Here is a 27,002-nt window from a genome sequence, read left to right as displayed (position 1 = left end):
CCCCATTGCACACACAAACATCAGCCTCTGGATAGAGCAATATTTGGACCATTCAAGAAAATTATAAACACAGCTGCAGACAACTGGATACGAAATCATACTGCCTAAACGATGATTATCCATTACATTCCTGGTACTGTTAGACAAGCATTTTCTCTTTTGATAGAAATGTAATTGTCGGGTTTACCTGTACCGGTATAAGTCCATACGAATAACTATGCACCATCATCTGTGACTGACCATACTTTACAAGTTAACAGTGAAATTCCACCAAATAATCTTTCACCAGTTCTGATGCAACGTCCTCCATCCAAGTTGATCCGGATACTGTAGTTGATCAAGTCATCAGCGTACAAATAGTAATGATATGTCAAACAAATCATACAATAATAACAAATTTTTATTCAACATTTACAGGATCCGTTATCTGCTAACGTTGATTCTTGGTCAACTAACTCAATTTCTGATCAAAGATCTAACTGGTCAGTACCAGGACCTAGTGGGTTACAACAAGCAAGTTCTTCTCAGTCGTTTAATTTCACACCTAAAAATCTTAGACTTTTACCACAAGTAGATCCGAGAACTGTAACATTTAAAGAACTAAAAAAATGTAAGACGGCAATATTGACGGACATGCCCGAAAAAAACGGAATTGAAGAAGAATACCAACAAAGAAATAAAACCAATAAAACTATTTTACAACCCGATACTAGAAAAGGCAACACGTCAAAACTGGTGTCGGACAGATGAACAAATAAAACACAAATAAACCTTTCATTTAATCGAAGAAATTGGCAGTGATGGTGATCGTCAATAGTGGTAGGATCTTAATACCCACGTTGTGTGATATTAGTAACTTATTCAGATTCTTTAATGAGTTCCATACAGGCTATATGTGCTAAATAAGAAAACACAGAAATTCGAATATATATACTTTATCTATTACTTTTAATTTTGAGGAAACCATAAAATGATCCAACATTTGTTGCAAGCATTGAGGAAACCCCAATAAAACTCAATCAGCTCATTATACCTTGAACATTAAGTTCAAATTCTGTACACATATGACAAATTATAAGAGACCAGTAACGTTGCATTTACTAGGTCCGACAAGCACAATTTATACCAACTCTGGGAATTTAGGATTCGCAACAAGTATATCATCAATAAAATGGAATACCAAAAGTTGGATGTTAGTACAAGGTCCAACAGAGTCAAAACGGTGTACCAACGAACTGTGGCAAGCTACGCTATTGCATGTTCCTCTTGACCAAGGAGGAGAGAAGTTGTGCGAGACGGAACTATAACTGTGATTATACTTCGGTAGGGGATGTTAAAGTACTTGTTGTCTGAACTAAATCATTTTTCACGGGTCCCGGACGTAGAATAATGGTTTGTTTGTATCTATATTCGGGGCAGATAAGGCCACTGAAAATCATCGTATCTATAGCTTGTTGAGTCGATACATGTCATTGAAGATCATTGTATCTATAGCTTGTTAGGTCGATACATGCCACTGAAGGTCATCGTATCTACAGCTCGTTGAGTCGATACATGCTATTGGAGGTCCTCGTATCTATTTTTATGACAGTTCAGAACAACAACAGTATGCCAACTTACAGAGACTTACTCCTCTCTAACCAAGAGTTCTTCAATAGAGAGTTTCACCTTATAATTTTGACAAAAATGTAAATGAATTATAAAATAAATACACCTGTCACAAAGGCAAAGCTTTGAGATGCTCGCAACAGCTAACAACAATCGACCCACAACGTGTTAGTATCGTCCTACCAACGTAGTCAAAAGTAACAACAAACGAATTCTTGAAATGTCTCTGTGATTCATGCAAAATACGCAATAATCAAGAAAGCAATATACTAATGTGAAGAACATAAATGGGATTTATATATGGCTATAATAATTTCATCAAAATAATTTTTGTTATTTTGATTAAAATTAATAAAGTTGAACTTTCATACTGGCATAGGTACCTAATAAATTTTTAGATTGAAAAATTTAATATTATTTTCATTATCTTGGGATTCGTGGAAATATCTTAAATTATGGTTAACAGTCTTTAACGCAACTGAAATTGTATTTTATGAACTTCTGATGCAAGGTAATAATTTGTTTGATAATAATAGCCTAAGTGTTCTTTGTTCATAAGAAATAAATTTTAATATTACCGGAATTAGGTGTGATAAATTCTCCAAAAGAATTGAAATGAGAACCTTTGGACCACTTCTATAAAGACGAAATATGATAGATGACCTTAATGGTTGCCAACGAAATGTAACCTTAGGTACTGTTTACGACAGCTAATTTATTATTTCGATATGGAAAAGTGAGACGTTATCACTTACATAGATACCAGATGATTTTTTGTTACCGTAACCACAAAACTCAAGGACTAGAAAAAATCGACGTACCATCTCCGTGACAAAAGTATAGTCTATCCTGGTAAATATGTAATATCTAATATGAAACTATGTTTACCTTAATATATTTATTTTTTTAATTAAGAAATTGTATTCTGAAAATTGGTCTAAGGCCGGAATTGCAAAATTTATCATTAGACGTCATCGTGTTACGTGAAAGATCCCGAAAATTATGGCAAAAGAAAAAGAGCTAGTCGATCAAGAGCAACAACACCACGTGAACGGTGAATTCTGAGAGTCACATCCAATTATGCTCTTACAACAAAACAAGCTGCAGTATACATGAATGTTGATATCTAAAATGAAGAATGTGTATTGAATCGACGACAAGCCGGGGGTGAGGTAGTGTAATGGTACGGTCAGAAAGTGGGTATTTAATGTATTTGATGTAATCATCGTTTAGTAATAATAACAATGATTAAAAAGTGATAAGTACTTACATATTAACAACACATCACGCATCGTGACCGAACAATAGTTTGATTCAGCGAACGGATTACCTTAATCTTTTATAGAGGAAGATTGTCAAATTAAACATTTCATGATATAATCACTTTATTCCAATTTACATTCAGAGTGGTAACGGCAGTCAATCTAAGTAAGCTGTCACTTATATCATAAAAAATGAGTTAAAAATAAGAGTGGGCGATTATTATTCTCCTACCTCTATTTATAGGTACGAGAAGAAAGAGAAAGGAGGAATAAATGATAATGAGTTTGAAGTGAATGGCGCTCCACTATGGCATAATTTTTAATAAATGCTAAATTGAGTTTCTTGGGCTCTAGTAATCAATTACTGAAATCCGGCTTTGCAATATAACTGAGAAGTGGTCGGAAATGAGAATAAACGACTTGAGAAGAGTTTTCTAATTAGAGAAATCGTCAATTACATTTCAATTCAGCTAATTTTAACTTAAATTAAAATGAATGGGTAATCAAAGGGCGTCTTGACAATAAATATATTTAGCGAGTACATGGTTTTAAAGCTAAAGCGCCTGGTACCTTCCGCTATATAGTATAGACGTTATAAAAAGGTCACTTTAAAATAAAATAAACAATATAAATAAACATTTGTCATTATAAGATTATAATTTGTACAAATATTGTAAAGCCTTTTCTCTGACCAAACATTTACAAATTATTCATCATTATCATCATAAGGTTCTCAGTCTTAAGACTACTTAAACACGCTCCTCCACTCTTTCCCCTATCCTGAGCTAATCTGTGCATGTCCCTAAAACTAGAACATCCTTTATTACATGTTTGTTTACAGTAATTTAATCTAGGTCTATCTCTACTCCTCTTAACTCCTGTTTCTCTTTCTAATATATCTCTAACTAGCCCTTCACGCCTGAAGTGTCTTACCAACCTATCCCACCTATTTCTTATTGACTTCCATAGCGGCCTCTTCTCCTGCTCTTTCTATTACCTCCTTATTTCTAACCTTTTCTATCCACGGTATTCTCCTAGTTCACCTACAACACTACATTTCAAGCGCTTCTAACCTTTTCNTTTAGCGAGTATTTAATGAGTTCCATACAGGCTATATGTGCTAAATAAGAAAACACAGAAATTCGAATATATATACTTTATCTATTACTTTTAATTTTGAGGAAACCATAAAATGATCCAACATTTGTTGCAAGCATTGAGGAAACCCCAATAAAACTCAATCAGCTCATTATACCTTGAACATTAAGTTCAAATTCTGTACACATATGACAAATTATAAGAGACCAGTAACGTTGCATTTACTAGGTCCGACAAGCACAATTTATACCAACTCTGGGAATTTAGGATTCGCAACAAGTATATCATCAATAAAATGGAATACCAAAAGTTGGATGTTAGTACAAGGTCCAACAGAGTCAAAACGGTGTACCAACGAACTGTGGCAAGCTACGCTATTGCATGTTCCTCTTGACCAAGGAGGAGAGAAGTTGTGCGAGACGGAACTATAACTGTGATTATACTTCGGTAGGGGATGTTAAAGTACTTGTTGTCTGAACTAAATCATTTTTCACGGGTCCCGGACGTAGAATAATGGTTTGTTTGTATCTATATTCGGGGCAGATAAGGCCACTGAAAATCATCGTATCTATAGCTTGTTGAGTCGATACATGTCATTGAAGATCATTGTATCTATAGCTTGTTAGGTCGATACATGCCACTGAAGGTCATCGTATCTACAGCTCGTTGAGTCGATACATGCTATTGGAGGTCCTCGTATCTATTTTTATGACAGTTCAGAACAACAACAGTATGCCAACTTACAGAGACTTACTCCTCTCTAACCAAGAGTTCTTCAATAGAGAGTTTCACCTTATAATTTTGACAAAAATGTAAATGAATTATAAAATAAATACACCTGTCACAAAGGCAAAGCTTTGAGATGCTCGCAACAGCTAACAACAATCGACCCACAACGTGTTAGTATCGTCCTACCAACGTAGTCAAAAGTAACAACAAACGAATTCTTGAAATGTCTCTGTGATTCATGCAAAATACGCAATAATCAAGAAAGCAATATACTAATGTGAAGAACATAAATGGGATTTATATATGGCTATAATAATTTCATCAAAATAATTTTTGTTATTTTGATTAAAATTAATAAAGTTGAACTTTCATACTGGCATAGGTACCTAATAAATTTTTAGATTGAAAAATTTAATATTATTTTCATTATCTTGGGATTCGTGGAAATATCTTAAATTATGGTTAACAGTCTTTAACGCAACTGAAATTGTATTTTATGAACTTCTGATGCAAGGTAATAATTTGTTTGATAATAATAGCCTAAGTGTTCTTTGTTCATAAGAAATAAATTTTAATATTACCGGAATTAGGTGTGATAAATTCTCCAAAAGAATTGAAATGAGAACCTTTGGACCACTTCTATAAAGACGAAATATGATAGATGACCTTAATGGTTGCCAACGAAATGTAACCTTAGGTACTGTTTACGACAGCTAATTTATTATTTCGATATGGAAAAGTGAGACGTTATCACTTACATAGATACCAGATGATTTTTTGTTACCGTAACCACAAAACTCAAGGACTAGAAAAAATCGACGTACCATCTCCGTGACAAAAGTATAGTCTATCCTCGTAATTTTGTAATATCTAATATGAAACTATGTTTACCTTAATATATTTATTTTTTTAATTAAGAAATTGTATTCTGAAAATTGGTCTAAGGCCGGAATTGCAAAATTTATCATTAGACGTCATCGTGTTACGTGAAAGATCCCGAAAATTATGGCAAAAGAAAAAGAGCTAGTCGATCAAGAGCAACAACACCACGTGAACGGTGAATTCTGAGAGTCACATCCAATTATGCTCTTACAACAAAACAAGCTGCAGTATACATGAATGTTGATATCTAAAATGAAGAATGTGTATTGAATCGACGACAAGCCGGGGGTGAGGTAGTGTAATGGTACGGTCAGAAAGTGGGTATTTAATGTATTTGATGTAATCATCGTTTAGTAATAATAACAATGATTAAAAAGTGATAAGTACTTACATATTAACAACACATCACGCATCGTGACCGAACAATAGTTTGATTCAGCGAACGGATTACCTTAATCTTTTATAGAGGAAGATTGTCAAATTAAACATTTCATGATATAATCACTTTATTCCAATTTACATTCAGAGTGGTAACGGCAGTCAATCTAAGTAAGCTGTCACTTATATCATAAAAAATGAGTTAAAAATAAGAGTGGGCGATTATTATTCTCCTACCTCTATTTATAGGTACGAGAAGAAAGAGAAAGGAGGAATAAATGATAATGAGTTTGAAGTGAATGGCGCTCCACTATGGCATAATTTTTAATAAATGCTAAATTGAGTTTCTTGGGCTCTAGTAATCAATTACTGAAATCCGGCTTTGCAATATAACTGAGAAGTGGTCGGAAATGAGAATAAACGACTTGAGAAGAGTTTTCTAATTAGAGAAATCGTCAATTACATTTCAATTCAGCTAATTTTAACTTAAATTAAAATGAATGGGTAATCAAAGGGCGTCTTGACAATAAATATATTTAGCGAGTACATGGTTTTAAAGCTAAAGCGCCTGGTACCTTCCGCTATATAGTATAGACGTTATAAAAAGGTCACTTTAAAATAAAATAAACAATATAAATAAACATTTGTCATTATAAGATTATAATTTGTACAAATATTGTAAAGCCTTTTCTCTGACCAAACATTTACAAATTATTCATCATTATCATCATAAGGTTCTCAGTCTTAAGACTACTTAAACACGCTCCTCCACTCTTTCCCCTATCCTGAGCTAATCTGTGCATGTCCCTAAAACTAGAACATCCTTTATTACATGTTTGTTTACAGTAATTTAATCTAGGTCTATCTCTACTCCTCTTAACTCCTGTTTCTCTTTCTAATATATCTCTAACTAGCCCTTCACGCCTGAAGTGTCTTACCAACCTATCCCACCTATTTCTTATTGACTTCCATAGCGGCCTCTTCTCCTGCTCTTTCTATTACCTCCTTATTTCTAACCTTTTCTATCCACGGTATTCTCCTAGTTCACCTACAACACTACATTTCAAGCGCTTCTAACCTTTTCTCATTATTATATTAATAAAAATTCGTAATAATATTGCAGATTAGCTATAATTAACACAAAATATTGAAATAACCTCCATAAAGTAATTTTGTTCGAAACATATAAGTTTAGACTATATTAATTGTATTGATCAAGTTTTTGCAATTTTGTAACTGTTGATTTTATTGTTTATTGTTAAACTTATGGTCATGGTTAGTTAGTATAATTAGAGGGATCGAGATCCGAAAAGGAACACCCTCCTCAAATTTTTAGCACACACTTATTTATAGACTAGATGATGACATGATGACATTTCAAAAGAATTTCAGCGACTCAAACTGGAAGGGGTAAAAAAATTGTTGTGGTAAGAATGCATCATTGGGGCAGCAGATTATATATACGTTATGTTAATTGGTTCAAAGGTTATAATACTCGTCTAGTATGCATATATGTAGGTACATAATCGAATATTAATTTAGTTGCATGGATGAACTGTTATACACCTTAACGGAGCCTGAAGGAATATTATTTTAGTTAGGTGACTTTGGCGGTAAAGGACATGCTTCCAATGTAGTATTCCATTTAATAGATAGACGCTTAAACATTCGCCATTCGGTATTTATGGACAATTATTGTAACAGCCTTGACCTTCCCATCAAGCCATAGGAACGATAAGCATTTCCACGGGTACACCGAGAATAGGTCGTTAAGGCATCCAAGAGGATGTTGAATTGACGAAATTAAAAGCAGAGGAAACCATTTCACATGACCTACATTTCTACTAAAATTCCTTGTGGGAATCGGGACAAATTGAATACGGCGAAGAAAAAACTAAAACCAATATGTATTTATAATAAAAATAAAGGGGCGGGTGATTAGCAGGATCAGTTCATTCCTTGGTATCCTTGTTAAAGGGAGGCATTACGCTGAATAGGAAAAAATTAGGATTAATATTTGTCAAATGCTGCTTCTAAATGCAAATTTACTTTTTAACCCTTAACTACTCGTGCTGATGTAAAAAATACACCAACGTGGTGCCGAAACTGCCAAGTTCGTCCGATCGCTTTTTCGGCTCGCAAAGCCAACTATGCTTCACTCGATGTATCTTCCAAATGTAGTCGCGATACCTTTTTGATCGCTGAAGTAGACAGTGAGATATTCCGAAAAATTGGTTATGGTGTGCAGAATACGCCAATTCTGTAAGTACTATAAAATAAAAAAATAACGTGTTCTGAAGTTTGCTCATCGGCAAATATCTACAGTATGTAGTCAATGGATTCTTATGTTTTAAGCATAACTGAAAATGAAAAATCCGAAAATATTAACCCAAAAGGAATTGGAAGCTGTGGACCATGTTAGATACGATATGGACTTCGAAGAAGATGTTGGAGGGGAAGATGATATTTCTGATGAAGATAAACTGAATTCGAATTCTGAACAAGAAATAAGCGAACAAGAAGAGAAAGATGAAGTGGACGGTAAACAAAACTCTGATTCTGAAGGTGTTTCTGTTTCGGTATGAGAGGCAAAAAGAGAAGAATGTTGGCAAAGATAAAAAAAAATTCGCACGTGACATAACTGATGAGATGATCGCTTTTTTAAAAATTTTCGATGATGAAATGATTGAACATATTATTCAATGTACTAATTTGGAAATTTTAAGTTTTTAACCAAATTTTCAACGAAAACGAGACGCAAAGGACGGTACAAAGACGGAAATACTACCTTTCATAAACTTATAGTTTTTATCTGGATCTAATAAGTAAAACCACACTAGTTTTTTGGAATTATGGACAAAAGACGGCACCGGAGCAGAAATATTTCAAGCTTGCATGAGTTATCAAAGGTTTGTTTTGTTATTTGCAAACGTCAGATTTGATGACAAAAGAACAAGGAACGAAAGGAAAAAACAATTAAGTTAGCCGCAGTATGATTTATTTTGGACAAATTTGTTAATAAGTGCAAAAAAACTACTCTCTGGGAGAATTTATGATAATAGAAGAACGTTGACTGCATTTAGAGGAAGGTGCAATTGTGTCCACTATATACCTACCTAAATATGGATTGAAGGTATTTGTGCTTTGTGATGGTAAAACATTTAATGTGAACTGTCATAGTTCAACGTTTGCTGGAACAACAAATAGGAATTAAAAGAAATTTAACCATCGATAATTGGTAGTCAAGTTATCCTTAGGTAATGGAACTGTTAAAAGACAAAATAACATTTATTGGAACTTTAAAAAAAAATAAACGGGAGCTGCCGTGTTGGATCCATATCCATTTTTGAATTTCAAAAGGATGTAACGATAGTTTCACATGTCAAAAAAATAAAATAAAACTGTTATTTTGATACCAACCATGCACGACGACTCAGCTATTGACCCAGATACCAACAAACCAGAAACTATATTGCACTATAGTGTCACAAGGGTAGTGTGAACCCAGTGGATAACACTTATTCTGTTGGCCCTTGGCTCTCTTGTTGCAGTTGCTATATATTGCATGCATCAATTGTCAAATTTTATATAACGTCACTCAAAAGCGAAACAAATTAATCCCTTTTAAAAACTTCCGACATAGAAGAAATAGTATTAGAAATAGCTGGGCATGAAGACAATTCTACAAGAAGTTATTTAATCGAGAGGAGTCTAGAAACTGTCTGGTAACACCCTCCACCACAACAACGTCTGAGCTGGATGTGCTGAATCATGAATCACATCCCAGAAATGTCCATCTTTGCGAAATGAGCATTTAGCCTTTGGAAGGAACCAAGCATTATCTGTTGCTGAAGTATATTTTTTCCCATTTTAGAACTATACATTTCTTAAGCAGTAAGAAAGAAGAAGAACCTGACAAGTAGAGAAATTACATGAAGACGACTGGGCATCAATTTGAGCGGAAAGCAAATCACTTCAATGGAAAGGAAGTGATCAACATTAATGTCAAGGAACTTTTTAAAGATGTTGAACTGTTTCGTGTCGAACGCCTATTCACTAAGAAATATTGAACTTGGTTAGTGGAAGTCAGGCGACCAACTCTAAAAAGGTCATACATTTATATGAAATGACTGTAACTGAGACTGGATTTACCGGAGTTAAATTTAGCATTGACAAAAGCGAACTGGAAGTTGATTATGGAATGAATGAATCCCTCGAATTAAGCCAAATATTAGTCCACGTTGACGCCTCGCTCATCAGAAGATGTATTAAGGTAAAAAACAGTTGCATATCACACCTCTATTCGCTTGATTTTCAGTCATGCAGCCTCGAACCATACGCACTTGACAACTTTTTAAGTCAAAACAGCCTCTATAAATGAGATATGTAAGAAGACATGTAGGTTCATATATCAGCCAGAAGGATTCAAGGACAGCAGTAACTTTATCTACAAACTGAACAAGCGTTTTTACAGATTGAAACCTAGTACTTGCTTCAATCTAGTTTGGGAAGTGAAATGCAAAATTCTTAACTTATTTGAAGATTGTAATAATTGATGGAAATCCCTGTCGTTTTCTATTTGATTGTTGATTATTGCAGGTGAAAAGAAAGTAGGAATTATTAAATTTGAAATTAACTTAGCATGAAATTCGAAATCACTTTTGGCAGAAATCTACGAAGTGAAGCTTAATAGCTTCAAATGGAACTGAAAATACATTAGAATGGAATCTTCATAAGCCAGGCAAAAGGAATTCAAAATATTTTGCTACGTATTCTATTTAATTCTTTGGATCTGGCGACTACACCATTAAAACTGTGGGAAGCTATTGCACGTATCAGCTCCATACAAAGAAGTTGTTGGAAGTGTGCTTAATCTATCAACAATGTCACGTCCTGGCATCACTTTTGTTGTGAACTGTCGTTGCAGATTTTGCAGAAAATTTATGGAAAGTCACTGTAAAATGATCAAAGGAGTGGTTGACTTCAGACGTGACAATTTGATTGTTTACACTGATTCAGTCTACGAATGAGTCAATTGGTCACACAACAAGTGGTAATTTTGTAATGCGTAGTTAGTGGACCAATTTTTGGGTACTCCCAAAACGAGAGACTAGTGGCAACATCGAAGCAGAAGCGGAAACAAAGAAACTGCATCCTCAATCGACGACATTCGTCGCATCAGTAAGAAATTATAAATCCTAAAGTCAGACAATGAGTCTGTTATATGAATATGCTGAGCAACACGAAGAAAAAATTGGAAAGGAAAGAAGCATATTAACATTCCAAGAAATTTTATTCCAAAACACGATAGAAGGATAATTGAACTGCAACACATTAGGAGTTCTAATCAGCTGACTAATATATTTAGTAAAACACTAACTCGTAAATTTTCGAAGACGTGCGTCAAAAAGCATTTAATTAGATTTGAACGCAAGAAGAACACTTAGTGTCTTTAAGTTACAATAAACTATTAAACAATTTATAATATGTAATTGACGTTATATTCACTTTCAATTACTTTACATGAACGACTGCTTGTTTAATTTCCACTATAGCGGCACCAGTTACTACAGATAATGACTGGAGGGCTATTAAACGGTAATAATAATTATAATTAATTGTGACAGAACATACATATGTGTAGATATCTATATGCGTCTGTAAACAGGCCGCTGTTTAAGCAATTAATTTTACTGCGGAAACATGTGGCAGTTCTGTCAGACACACCAAGTTGTCCCGAACAAGAGACATTTGTGCATAACTTTCTATCTCTCTCTAGTTCAGCATCGTTAACATAAATGGGAAGTTATTAAAGGTCAATTAACTAAAATGCGTAATGTACGCAAACATAGACCGATAAGATATTTATTCCCATATTAACCAAAGACCTCTAAAATAAAAGAAGTTATCAAACATATGAAATTGGGTTTTACTTGGTAAAACTCACATTAACTTTATACAAATAAAACTTAAAATCACAATATATGTGGAACCTACGACAATTGATTCACAACATACCAACCTTTCCAAGTGTAACCCTCACTTTTAGTTAAGACAAAAACCCTGTCCTCATAACACATGAACCTGAGCTACTGTTATACGATAATCTCTCTCCACGCACGCATAGGGTCAAGTACATGGAATCGGATCAACTTCCATTACATGGGAGACAAATAGCTTCGTAATTGTTGTTGTACTTAATTTCTGAATTGACAGCTTTTTTGATTTCAATAAATTCTTCATTCAACATAAACTGCTGTAACCTTTTGATGACCACCAGAACTTCTGCTATTTCTGAAATGCCTCTAACAAACATAGCCGTCAGCGACTGAGCAATGATGCTGTAGTAGGCGGTGAAAAAAATCACCTTAGATGCAGTAATTTTTCCCCTGTTAACACAATGGTTAAAAGGGCACAGAATAAGGCAACTCTTGTTGTAAACAAATTAAAAGTCATAAACAAAGCTCGAACATAACATAGTTTTGTTATGATTTTAATTTCCATCCTTCTGGCGTGCCGTATTATTTTACTAAAGGGGATTTCCCAGGCATACATTTTTTATAATTTAATTAATTATAATTTATTCAATTATAAATCACTTGGTTAAGCAAATCCAGCGTTACTATCAATTAAAACTGAAACTGACCCTCCAATAACCGCTACAAAGATTACATGCTTTATCGGGGTTCTTCTGTTGAGTGGCAACAATTTTCTACCTCCAAAAAGAATGTACTCGAGTACGAAAGATGATGCACATAATAAAATGGTAGCTGACAACATGAGCAGAAACAGATTTTATCAGATTCAAAAGTTCATTGATATTTGTGAAGTATGGAAGCTACGGTCATTCATGAACATGCAGAAGCAGACGTTTTTAGAGCATTTTTAACTAATTAAATATTTATCGTACAATGAATCTATGCTAAAATACTTTGGACATCACGGATGTAAACAATTTATCTGTACAAACCCATTAGATTTGGTTTTAAAATGTGAAGTCTCAACACCATGGAGGGGTACCTAATCAATTTTGATTTGTATTAAAGGATGAATCCTCGCGGAATGATATAAATTGTTTGCAAAGGCAGCTGCTCCATTGGTTCTGATCTTCAAAAAGTTACTTCAGCAAGATCTACCTATGTAATTCACATTGACAACTTAGTCGAAATTTGCTATCCTACCTTAGAAACCTAGGCTAGAGTGTAGGAAAAGTAGGTAGGTAGTAGAGTATTAGGAAAAATCGGACACCAAAATCATGCCCACTGACGAACAAAAAAAGATTTTCAAAAGAAAAGAATTTTATAAAGATGTATTCAAAAGAAATTATGGAATTCTATTTGTAAGATGGATGGATAATGCAGTAATTACGACAGTAAATGCGGAAGTAGGAATTCAGCCTGTAAGCACATTGAAAAGGTACTCACAGCAAGTAAAAAGAAATATAATGATGCCTCGTCCTCAAGGGCAAAAAATAGTACTAGGTAGTTCATATTTATCTGGTTAATAGATACTGCGATACAAATTTCTCTATAGAACAAGTAATACAATAATGCATCTATCTTACACTTTAGAAAGGAGATAGTTCCCTTAGGGATTCAGTGGGACGTCCTAGCCTAGAAAACGATCAACCATTACTACTGGAAACAATTGCGCATATTGCTTCATTTGGGAGTGCAGCAGATGATAGAATACGAACGGAATCTATTCGCAGTGTAAAAACTCTTGATGAACTCACACAAAAATTACGTAAAATAGGATTTAACATTAGTCGAAGTGGGACATATTTTCGTTTGATTCCCAGAAAATCTAATTCTGTGTAAATATTATGTGCGTTAAAACCCTCTATCCTAAATCTATTTTCTTATTTCTAGAATTACAACTGCTGCTCACGAATCAATAAAAAAAGACAGAATGCATTAAAAAAAATGGACATAACAATGTTTACGTAATCATAGGAACGGGGTAAGACCTTCGTTTACTTTTGCTGACAAGGGGTATGGGGAGTAAATAATTGTAATAAAACTGCTTACGTAATACTTGAACGGCCCCTAAGGTTCCAGAACGGATAAATCTTACTAAACATATGGATGTAACGTATGATAGAATCGATCAGTTATTTGCATCCTGTAACAGAAGACGCTGTGCCGGGTAAGGTATTTGCCAAAAATACAGCGTGGGATTATGTAATAAGTTCCATATGGTATCGGTAAATTTCCAAACAGTCGTCATATTATATTTCATAAAAATTCCTTTTTGGACCTTTTTATAGCAAGACTACATTAAATATGTCAACAAATCAATACTTGCAAAAAAACAATTAACTCGGGAGTTAACGAGTTAATGTCGCAGATGCATTTGGGTTTAACACCAGAAGAAATATTTTATTTACATTTGAATTCGGGAATGACGCCAGCCGTGAAATGAAAATAATGGAAGAGAACGGCTCGCAACTATCTGAAGGTGTTGAAAACAAACAGGATAATAGAATTAATAGTATTTTACATACTGCTACCAGCGATGAGCAAATGTACGTATCTACATAATTGATTTTATCCTAACAGGCATCCAAACATTGTGTAGTAGTAGATCGTTTGTTTATTTTAAACTTTCGATAACCGACACTACTTACATTCTCCATTCATGCAGCGTGCTTATCGCAATTCACTATTTGGTACACACCTGCGTTCCCGCGCACAGGACCGGCTTCGAATGATCAATTATTGTGATTTTATCAAAAACACCTTACTGAACTTACCAAGCGGTTCCCTACTGAATCTTGATTCAGAATTTGACAAAGACATAAGAAATAAATAAGAGGCTTCATCGTTTTCTGAATCACCCAAGTGTGTCCTAGCTAAAAAAAAATAATTTAGTCAAAAGCGACTATTTCGTCCGAATTGTTGCTTTAATTGCCATATTGTTATGAATATAAAAACAAAAACCAGAAGTACGACTGAACATTGTAACATTGTTTAGCCATTTATTTACTGAAAACAAATACAGAAAAAAATACACTTCCTAAAATACGTATTGGTATTTGGTTTGTGTAAATTTTATGAAATATATAGTAAATTATTTTGAAAAGTTAAGTTGTCTCATAAAAATACAATAAATAGGAATATTTTTAAGAACCATATGTACTAATAGTTCTTTGTTCAGTCTGATAACTAAGCCACCGTTTTAAGAAATGAATGACGCTTTTACATTCACTTTTCCATATACTATAAGTAATCATAAGTTGCTAAATCTTACAATCATTTCCAAAGCATATGTTCAATGTTTTCGTCTAAATGGTATATTTGCTTAGCATAAATTATGTGCGAATATCAGACAAAATACTACATTTATTTGTACAAATCACCGAGTCTGTTATTATTTTATTTTGTTTCGACTGGTACTGCTGGGAAACTCATTTCCATTTGAACTCCTCCTTGCAATTGCTTGGAATTTCTGCGATAAGACGTAGGGTCTAGACTTGGTTTCCTACGACTGAGATGTCTTTCCACCCACTTGAGCAAAGTGAGTACTGAGTCAGTTGAAGGTAACCGCCTTTCCGCTGATGTCTTGGTTATTGACGAAGACGTGACCCTAAACGTAGCAGCCATACCTTTAAGAGCCTATAAATTTAATTAAAAATGTTTTACTTAACTGTATTTACATGTAAAACTATTTATTTAATACATTTTTATTTAATTTTAGATAAATAAACGATGGGGAAACCAATGAGGATATCTGGAGCTAATTGAAAGATAAGATATTGGAAATACCTTGAGAATATTACAGGGTAGAACTGGGATATTAAACAAAATTGCAAAATCATAAGGGTTCAGTAACCACAAAACCCAGAATCTCAAAAGGTTAGTTGATGAAAAGGAAATCAAAGGAAATCTATGAATACCTTTTAGAAAAAGACATATTGTGTGCATCACTTTGAAACTGTATTACCTTTTGCAGGGCAAACGTTAAAATAATATTGCAGAAATTGGGCACACTGGTTTTCCTTTTTATGAAATAGGCGCATTTATATAAACCAAATATTAATCTTACAGAAAAGGGTATAATGGTTACACAACCCGGATTTTCTAATTGTACTGAATAAATTGACTTCGTTCAATTAAACAGAAGTACATGAATCGTTGTAAATAAGCATATTATTTATTTAAAGTACCTGCATGGCATCTTCATCTGTTACGTCATCCCCACAGTATATGATTCGGATACGTTCACTCCAATCTACACCAAATGCCGTCCTTAAAATATATATTGATGCTCTTCCTTTGTTCCATTGAACAGGGGGACGAGCTTCAATAGCACAATGAGCTTTGCCAGCCTTAAAACCGGCTTCTTCAATAAGCTTTTTTGCTTTTGCTGCCAAATCATTTCTGATATTTACTGGTACTTCACGGAAATGGAAAGTTAAAAGGGCACCTTTGTTTTCAACCCACCCGCCATCTTTACATACTTTTTCTTGAAGATTTTTCAGAAGATCTTCAACTTTTCCTTTAAATTCTGTTGGCATGGGATGAACGAATTTGCTTCCGTCTGGATGGAGAATTTCTAATCCATGACTACCAGCATATGTAATTCCTTCAATCCCTACCTGTATAAACAAAAAGCACTTTCAATGTATCTGGGATATCTAATGACTTTTTATAAGTTTACCATTTCTTTCACATTATGTACATTTCTTCCTGAAACAATAGCTATGTAGCAATCAGGGAGATTGGAGAGCCTCTGAAGAACATTTTTTGTCTCTTGTGGAATTATGGCAAGATCTGGATGGGGAGCTATTGGTGCTAATGTACCATCATAATCCAAAAGAAGGGCAAGTTTATGTGTATTTCCAATATACCTAAAAAATTTCTTTGTTAGTATTTTAATTCATTTCAATTTTATGAATAGGTACTTCAACATAAATTGAGCAAAATCCAAATTATAAAAAAGTGTGATATAATTAAAATCAATTAAATACATACTTGGACAAATATTCATCAAAATCATCAAGGGTAACTTGTGGCATTGTAATTGCTCCGACTTCATCATGATCCTCTTGAGCTGAAAGTGAACCCATAGCTGACAGAAATGATTTTGTCCAGTAATTAACATCGTTTAATTTCTCCCTTCGTCTCAAGTAGTTCATTCTTAAAATTCTTTCATCTTCTGGCATCGTAAGAGCTCGATGAATTACTTCCGCTGCACTATCTATTTCGTATGGATTACAAATGAGAGCTTCATGCATTGTTTCACCTGCGCCAGCGAACGGTGATACAATAAGAACACCTGGAGGTGTGTTTATTTGGCAAGCCACGAATTCCTTTGCGACTAAATTCATGCCATCTCTAAGAGGAGTTACTAAACCTACATATGCTTCTCTATAAAATGCAGCCAATTCGTCTTGACTGACACATCCAAAAATATAACGAATAGGAGACCAGTTTGGCGTCGTAAACCTCCCATTTATTCTACCAACTAATTGATCAATTTCTTCCTTCAATTCCTGATATTCTTTTACGTCAGTTCTTGAAGGCACGGCAATCTGTAGTAAAGATACTTTTTCCTTGTGTTCTGGATGCTTTTCTAAAAGTGTTTCAAAGGACTTCAATCTGTTCACCAGACCTTTGGTATAATCCAATCTATCTACACCGAGAATAATTTTCTGGTTTGTTGACAGAAGTTTCGGTGCTGTATGGGCTAATTCAACAAAACGATCAAATGGAATACCAATTGGCAGAGGTCTAACTCTAACTGTCCGACCTCCATGTTCTACTAGTAAATTTTTACGATCAACACGACATCCCAAACTACGTTGACAGCAGTCCACAAAATTAAGACAGTAATCTGTAATGTGGAACCCGACCATATCACATCCTAACATACCCTGCAAAATTTCATCTGCCCAAGGAAATAACCTAAATATATCCCATGGAGGGAACGGAATGTGAAGGAAAAAACCTAATTTGCACGGAACTTCTTCTTCTTCAGCAGTCTACAACAATAGCAAAAAATAGATTGTTATGTTGAAAAAAAAAAAAATAGTGATAGTAACTGTAATAATGTATTTTCGGAACCCTTTTGTAAAGTAGCTTCAGCTAATTATGCTTTGCTGTATCTTCAAAACACAACAATTAAACCTTCGTAATATTTTTTCACTAATCAAAGTACTTTACTGATCAACACTAAAACATCTTATATATTTGTAGATATAAATTCGTATTGAATGAACTCAGTAGAGTAAAATGCTATCTAACTCTTATCTCTTGTTTTTATATTTCAAATTTCGATTCTTATAGTGAGAATCAATCACTTATAGATTAAGTCACTGGGTACATACTTGTCTTATCCAATTTGCAGCAAGCATAAGATGGTAATCGTGGATCCAAATAAGTGGAGGTTCATTCTCAGCTTCTCCAGATTTTACCAACCTCTTAAGGGCTTCGAAAGTACGGTCCGCAAATTCTTTGTTTACTTCTGTATAAGCTTTATATTTATCTCCACGAAATATGGCTCTATCAGGCATTGAGTGGAAGAGCGGCCAAAAAGTAGCATTACAACAGCCATTGTAATAATCGTCGAACTTAACTGGATCAACTTGAACAGTTACCACCTACACATAACAAAATTTAGTGTTAGAATTGACGTAGAAATAATAAAATTCAAAGCTCGTCAGATAGTTTCAATTCCCACCTCCCCCCAACTTTATCTTATACGTAAATGTAATGTTTTCGATTTATGTATAGGGATAGGGTTCTTAACGAGCTTGCACAGCTACTTTTGCGTCAAATAAAATATTCAGTTTTATTTTCATTTTAAAGAATTTGGTTAAATCTTGTATACACTACATTTAGTCTACATTTACAGGTACTCCTACAGATCAGTTTAGTTTAAAGTGTAGATACTTTCAAGTATTATACTTCGTTTAGTTTTTGTAGCGATGTGACCTTCACTTTAACCGGCGCAAAGTAGAAAAGAACAGCACTAGGACAGAAAAGAAAGGNTTAAAGTGTAGATACTTTCAAGTATTATACTTCGTTTAGTTTTTGTAGCGATGTGACCTTCACTTTAACCGGCGCAAAGTAGAAAAGAACAGCACTAGGACAGAAAAGAAAGGTGACAACTCTCGGTCAAACTCTTAACCGGTGAGGAGCGTATAATCCGTACAGTACTGCACGGAAAAATTGACCATTTTATCCACTACAATTGCATTGCTCAAATGTGCTGTTGTTGGTACCAATTACTACTGAAAAAATCAACGAGATGTTTATTTATATTTGAAGACATATTAAAGGCTTTAACGCTTATTTTCGACTCGCACTACTATTCATGATTGACAAAACTTTTGGCAGGTACTGTATGAAAAAGTAATGAACAACAGTCGAGAGTATAATGAGCTTTTTTCTCCCTACCTACGATTTTGCCAGCGCGCATCCAAGACATTGGAACATTAGAGAAAGTAAATGAAGTATATTTGTTTATCCCTGTACAGTACTTGGGATTAGGTAAGTGAATGATAAGCAATAAATTTTGGTTTTAATTAAATTTTATAGTTTGAGAAGCTTTAAAAGTTGATTAGGACACAATTAGGTATATTCACCACAAAATTCAGCAACGTAGATGCAATGAAACTGACCTGAAGGTATAGCCCGCGGACGGGTGGTAAAAAAAGCTCCCTCGTTAGCACTGATTAATTCAGGTTTTTTCAATCTGTTCATAGTTACTCTCGCCGCTAGCGGCAGTTTTGAGCGTATAAACGTATGGTCTTTGTAACTGGTGTGTTTATGTTAATATTAACTTACAGTTTTATTCAATACGATAAAACTATATATTGGCGAAGTCTTGGTTAAAAAGGGGGAAGACCATGTAAGTTGACGTACTTCTGTTGTTCTGAATTGAATACAAATAAAAACGACGTATAAAAGTATATTTTTCATTCATTAAATACCTTAGGTCAAGCATTTCTCAAAACGTATATCTCTAAGTAAATAACATTACAGCGTAGCATTTCGTCCTAAATTGTAAAAATAAATCATATTATAAATGTCTTAATACTTTTTTTTAACAGTGATAAGTATAACTCCAGATCTCGGTAATGTTCGTAATCTATTATACAGTGATGTCAACAAGGGTTACGTTGACACCAAATAGCATGTAAATATTATTTAAATACTTCATCGATAATATATTTACTACAGACAGTGCGTGGTACTGAATCGAACAGGATTAATCTGAGTAAAAGGAATTTGAGTTGGTCTGATAAGGGAATTAACCTAATCGATTATATTAAAGTAATTACCAGTGGCGTAGCGTGCCTGGGCCCTATATCAAAATTAGTTGGGGGCCCCAAATGAAGGGTAAAGCTTTCTCAGAGAAGAAACAAAGGTAAAGGTCTGGATTATCTAGATAGCAGGGGGGATTGAAAGAGAAGGTCTTCTTGAGTAAACCACTACAAAAAGTTCGCGGCGGTCACACCCCCATAAAAAGTTATGGGGTTGCAAAGTTCTGTAATTTTCATACACTATAAAGTCTAATAAAATTTAATAGATTACTTATTATTACGAATTATCCAACATTTATAATATTGATAATTAGTAAAGAGCCAAAAAAANAATGTGCGGGCTCTTTTATTTCGTTTTTGAAATAAAACGCTGCAGACGATTCGTTAATTTGTAAAATGTATATTTAATGATTTTAGTTCGTTACAGTTCGGCAATTCTAAAGTGACTAAAACTAAATTAAAGGAATATAAATTAATATGTGCACTTGTGTGCAACAACAGGTTCTTTTTTCATATCAGGGTTTACTTTTGCAAAATAGTCTAAACATAAACATCCGTCGCGACTCTAGTCTTATCGCCAAACTTGCTATAGTTTGCACATAAATTATTGATTGTTTCTATGTAGTTTTCATTGTTTTCATTTTCGAATATTCTTTGAAAATTAATATACAAAACACACTTACATACCCACAAGCATATGAAAATCAACAAAATAATAAACTTTTCAGCCCCCATAACTTTTCATGGGGGTGTGATCGCCGCGAACTTTTTATGGTGGTTTACTCAGGAAGACCTCCTCTTTTAATCCACCCTGCCCACACCCCCTTCGGGGGTTAATCTAGACCTTTACCGAAACAAAAATGCTTGCATTAAATTAAAATAAATATGTTTTGATTATAGGTTATCGCTTCCTCCTATAAATTGAGCTAGTTAAACAATTCAAATTAAATATACACTTTTATTGTCTTTTTTTCGATAAATTGATTTATTAAATCATCTATAGCTGAATATGATTTAAGTTCTAAAATTTCAACTTCTATAGACAATAGTGACAAGTATATAACCGTTCCTGCCCCGTCGAAGTCCTTAGGTAATTTTTTATCAGTTTTAATTTTGAAAAACTTAAACGGGGGAATCCCGCAAAAACCGATGTACAATGACAAACCACGGAGAGAAATATTTACACGTTTTATTTCATTCCGTTTCAAACGTTATTACATTGTAATACAATACAGTCGTGTTTTTCTGATTATTTATTGGTTAATTAGTTTGATTTGTGAAAAGAATGAGTGAAAGGACAAGAGATTATCCCAGTGGAGTTATGAAAAGAAAAAGTAATAAAAAAGGAGGAAAAAAAAGTGCCCAAAATTTCTTAATTTTTTCAGAAATTAGCTTCTGTGAGTGATTTAGATTGCAATGGTAAGTACTTGTCATTTCTGAAGTGAAAACTCTATAGGCACGTATGACAGTTTTTTTCCCGGGAGGCACGAGATTAAGTGACATTGTGGATATTTTACTAATTTTTGCTTACACACGTAAGGGCCTCTGTAGCCCGGGGGCCCCGTATCATTGATACGGCAGTAGCTACGGCCCTGGTAATTACTTATTACTTAGATACATGCTAATCATCAATTCCACCAGAGTGCCCTGTTTACTTAAAGACAGGAATTATACGATTTAAAAACTTATAAATTGCTAAAATCAAAGCAAAGTGGAAAAGGGGGAGGGAGGGACTTGAAAAGCAAGTCTGCAGTCATGCCATACGTAGGTATGATTAATACAACCTTACCTATCAGGCTCTAATGTATAGGGTTGTTCGGAAAGTCATTTCGTTTTTTCCCGACAGAGGATTTAATTGTATTCTTTTGCACCCAACTTCACATTTAAGCCGTATAATTTTTATATACTTTGAGAGCTCATATAGCAAGGCTTGTGTGTGAAAAATTCCAATTAATTCTACGCAGTAGTTTTTGGTTGGTGCCCTTTTAAATATGGAGAGCGATAAGCAGCATTTTCGACATATCTTACTGTTTTACTACAGAAAGGGTAAAAATGCTGTTCAAGCCAGAAAGAAATTGACTGATGTGTATGGAGAAGGTGTGTTGACAGTACGCCAGTGCCAGAACTGGTTCGCTAAATTTCGATCCGGCAATTTTGATGTCGAAGATGCACCACGTTCGGGAAGGCCGGTTGAAGCTGATAAAGACGCGATAAAGGCATTAGTTGATGTGAACCGGCGAATAACAACACGTGAGATCGGATTGAGGTTAAATTTATCAAATTCAACAGTTTATGACCACTTGAAAGGCCTGGGATTATCCTCGAAGCTCGATGTATGGGTTCCCCATGTTCTCACAGAGAGAAATCTGTGTCGCCGCATTGACGTCTGCGATTCGCTTCTCAAACGTCACGAAAATGATCCGTTTTTGAAGCGCATCATCACTGGGGACGAAAAATGGGTTGTATACAACAACGTCAAACGCAAGAGGTCATGGAGCAAAAAAGATGAACCGGCTCAAACCATTTCCAAAGCCGATATTCACCAAAAAAAGGTGATGCTGTCTGTTTGGTGGGATTTTAAAGGAATCGTTTTTTTTGAGCTTTTACCGGATAACACAACGATTAATTCGGAAGTCTACTGTCATCAGCTGGACAAACTGAATGATGCACTTCAACAGAAAAGGTCAGAACTAATCAACAGGAAAGGTGTAGTGTTTCACCAAGACAACGCGAGACCTCACACAAGTTTGGTCACTCGCCAAAAGCTTTTACAGCTTGAATGGGATACAATGCTACACCCACCATATTCTCCAGACCTGGCACCATCGGATTATTATTTGTTCCGGTCACTCCAAAATTTTTTAGACGGTAAAACCTTCACCTCAAATGAGGAGGTCAAAAAAATCCTCGATCAGTTTTTTGCCAGCAAAGGCCAGAAATTTTTCGAGAGTGGAATTATCCTACTACCAGAAAGATGGCAAAAGGTGATGGACCAGAACGGTCGAAATATAATTTAATAAAGTATTTGTTTATTATACGAAAACTGTCTTTCATTTCCACAAAAAAAACGAAATGACTTTCCGAACAACCCTATATAATTTAACTAGCTTTTCCCCGCGGCTTCGCTCGCAAAAATTAATATTGTTTCTCCGTAAAACCTTTTAACTCCCAATTCATCCTTACAACGTTTTAATTTTATGTAATGCCTCCATCTTAGATTTCAAATACAAACGTAGCAACAATATTTCATCCTTAAGGGTTGATTATTAAAAATTGCCAAAACAGGTATTTGCTTAATTTCAACAATGAGCAACCTTCGAGTAAATCCGAGTACAAATAAAATATACCCCGTGGAAACGTTGCAACCTTTTTTCATTTGATTAATAATATCAAACAGTATATATGCAGGTTTCAAGTAAATTCAACCACAAATAAAGTATATCCCAAACAAAAATTGCAACACCTTTTTACTCTTCTCCTTTGGAGGTTAATTTTTTTAAAATATCGGGATAGGTCTTTCAGAAATTAAATGAGAGACTATTAAGACCAAGTTTCAAGTAAATCTGAATACAAATAATATATGTTCCATTTAAACATTGCAACTCCTCTTCACTACTCCCCCTTTGTTATACCATTTTTAACAAATAAACGGCTAGACTGATGTTTTGACTGTTTTGCTATCAATTGCGTTTTGTTATACCACGCATATGTCACGTTCCACGGGAATGGGATAAAAAAAAGTATCCTATGTCCGTCTCCTGGTTCTAAGGTACCTCCCTACCAATTTTCAGCCAAATCGCTTCAGCCGTTCTTGAGTTATAAATAGTGTAACTAACACGACTTTTTTTATATATATATGTAGATTTTGAAATAATCAGTTTTTTTACAATTTACACTAAGTACATATTTTTAAATAAAAACTCAAAAAATAACTAACCTTTTCAGACTTGAGTCCAGCTGTTGGGGTGATATCATCCGGTCTCGATTCCGGGATTGGCTCGTTAGGATCTTCCAAATGGATTCCTGGCCAACCAACCCACAAACCATTAGTATTAATTACAACGGGTGCAACTGCAGTAACTAACCCACCGGCGCTAAAAAAAAAGATGGTTTCTAGTGCAATAGTTAAATAGAACGCAATAGTCTTACATTGCTCTTCTGTAATTATTCTTTACTACAGTATAAACTCTGTATAGTGACACTTAAGGGATTGCGCATCTATGGCGTTATTGAGAGTTGTCATTAAATGAAGATAAGAAAAATCAATTTTATTTTACTATTATAATACACAATGCATTTACTAATAAAGTATTTTCTTTTACTAGCCATGTTCACAGTTTGAATGTTTGTGAGCAATTAAGAATGTGATAACGTGCCTATAGATAATGCTTAACAACCTAACTTAACGACTCCTTTGATCTAAAAAAATCAACGTTCTTTGCGAATTTCTTAGAATCTTCGGTACGTATGATGTCGATAATCGAGACAAATATTACCTAGAAAGTACTTTTTATTGCTTAACAATGATTTATTGTTGTTATTTAGAGTGGATGTGATGCTACGTAGAGTGTATCATTGTATGGACAACAATGTAAACCAACTAGAGTCAAGTCATTTCGATGTTTTAGGGAGTCTGTCGTTAAATCGATACTCCTTAAATAGAGTTTATACTGTATTTAAAATTACCATAATTGTTTGTAGATTACACAATATTCTGACTTGCATTGGTTACAAATTTTAGTCAAAGCGTGTGAAACAGATTTAGAGAATGCAGAAGTTTCTATTTTGATTTAGATTCGTGTACCAAAGAAAAAAAAAAGAAGCAGAAAATAAAAGAATGACTTGAACGCCCTTATATATGACAAAATTTAGAAAACATTGTAATGCTCAGCTAACATATTTATTGGTAAGGTGCAATAAAAATATTCCAGTTACATTGGCATTAATTAGGTCGATAATATACTTAATTGGAATAAGGATTCTGGTGCTTGTTGCAAATTAGGGACTATTCTAACTTCAGTTGGCCATGGTTAAGAGTTGTAGGTTAGGTTACTCATAAGAAGATAATGTTAGAGAGTAGGAACGAAGATATGTGTCATTTTATTAACTGATTTTTACAAGTGTTGGTAATATAATTTAAATATACTGACGTATAAAAGCCGACTTTAACACTTTGCCTATGGGTATGCACAAATTTTGATCTAAAAAGTTAAAAAAATCATCGAAATAACGAGGGTGCGTTAATTTTTCCATCTTTGGAAATAGAATATTTTCTTCAAATTTAAATAGGAGCGCCCTGGAAATATAACCTATCCTATAAATAAGAATCACTAAAATCAGTTCATAAAATTTGCGAAGAAATAGCGTAACAACATACCCAAAAAAAAATTATTTATCGTAAATAGAAGATGGATGGAAAGTTTCGTGGAATACTTTATTTATAATTTCGCCGTACAAGTTACAAATAGGAACTAAGTGCACTTGCATGAGCTTCTAAAGACGTGCTTCCGTAACTTCCTGCAAATAATCGCTAATGCGGAAGAACCTTCTCGAGGCATGACAGAATAGCAAACAATACAACTATTATCGTTTATGGTTAGCGTAAACGGTAACCTACGACACATCAGTCAGAAGTTTTACAGATAAGTAATTGCATTACATAAGATCCTTTCACGCGAATAATTGCTGATCAGTATGAATTCCAAACGAAACGTCTGCAATATTTATTTATGAGTGCAAGTTTATACATAACAAAGCATTCACGCTAGTGAACATACAAAAATAGAAAAATGTAAAGTATTCTGATCATGACCTTTTGAAGAGAATAACTTTCATTCATTAGTAGACATGAAGGTCTAGTCGGAAACATATTAGAGGCAGAAACAGGAGTTAGGAGGTAGACCTAGGTTAGATTACTGTTCGCAAATAGTTAAGGATGTGGATTGTTCTAGTTATAGGGAAATGCGAAGTTCAGCTCAGGATAGGAAAGAGTGGAACTGAGTGTCCAGTCTTAGGACTGATGACCTTATGATGATGATGATGATGATTAGTAGTCCCTTACAATTTCATAACAAAAGGGACTGCTCCATGCCACAGGGAACTGATTTCCTTAGTCTAACCTGCCAAATTGCGCATTAGCGACCATTAATATTTGCACTTAATACTCTAACAATGCCATTCAAAAACAACGGACAAATATAGTAGCAAAACCCTATAATTCAATACTTAAGATACAAACGACCTAAAAAGGACTTTAAAAAAGAAAAAAAAAAATACTAAATGAAAAAAGAAAAAGGAACAACAAAATTTAGTTAATGACATGAGTCCTCGTGAGCCCAAGATTGCAAAAAATACTTGGGGAGAGCATTGTGCTACTTATTGTACAAAGAAAAAAGTTATGAGGAAAGTCACAAGTACTATTATTAGGAAAAATCCCATGTAGGAACTGCCAGAGTTAACGATCGTTTGACTATAATACCCTCGGCTGATAAATCTTGGGCCAGCATACATTGACAGGGGATTTATTTTCTATACTTAAATTCAAATAAATTGATATCTAGGATTGTCAAATAAATATTGTGAGCAATATTTCACTTTTTATTAATTAAACAGCCATTAACAGTACTGTTCAAATTTGAAGAAAAAGGAGAAATTATTTTAAAATTCTGAATTATATTATTTTTTTTATTAATAACGAAGAAGAAGAACCTGGATTGAAAAATGATTAATAGATATTATCATTGATAATAATTAGTAATAATCTATCTGTTAAT

At 34.2% G+C, this 27,002-nt stretch overlaps 1 protein-coding gene across 1 annotated transcript in view; it reads right to left on the bottom strand.

Annotated features, from left to right (window-relative positions):
- Positions 1-14,922: 14,922 nt before the first annotated feature.
- LOC108732480 (alpha,alpha-trehalose-phosphate synthase [UDP-forming]) overlaps positions 14,923-27,002 on the bottom strand; it is a 15,153-nt gene continuing 3,073 nt past the window's right edge. The window contains exons 2-7 of the mRNA XM_025976861.1: positions 24,167-24,323; positions 18,289-18,561; positions 16,934-17,943; positions 16,620-16,809; positions 16,126-16,557; positions 14,923-15,574 (exon numbers count right to left, since the gene is read on the bottom strand). Coding sequence (XP_025832646.1) covers positions 15,335-15,574; positions 16,126-16,557; positions 16,620-16,809; positions 16,934-17,943; positions 18,289-18,561; positions 24,167-24,323 — 2,302 coding nt within the window. The 3' untranslated portion in view covers positions 14,923-15,334. The remainder of the gene's footprint in view (positions 15,575-16,125; positions 16,558-16,619; positions 16,810-16,933; positions 17,944-18,288; positions 18,562-24,166; positions 24,324-27,002) is intronic.

The sequence above is a fragment of the Agrilus planipennis genome, unplaced genomic scaffold, assembly GCF_000699045.2.
Source record: "Agrilus planipennis isolate EAB-ADULT unplaced genomic scaffold, Apla_2.0 scaffold23, whole genome shotgun sequence".
In the NCBI taxonomy this organism is placed as follows: Eukaryota; Metazoa; Arthropoda; class Insecta; order Coleoptera; family Buprestidae; genus Agrilus; species Agrilus planipennis.
Note: the sequence above shows the minus strand (reverse complement) of the source record. Positions and strands in the feature narration are given on the sequence as shown.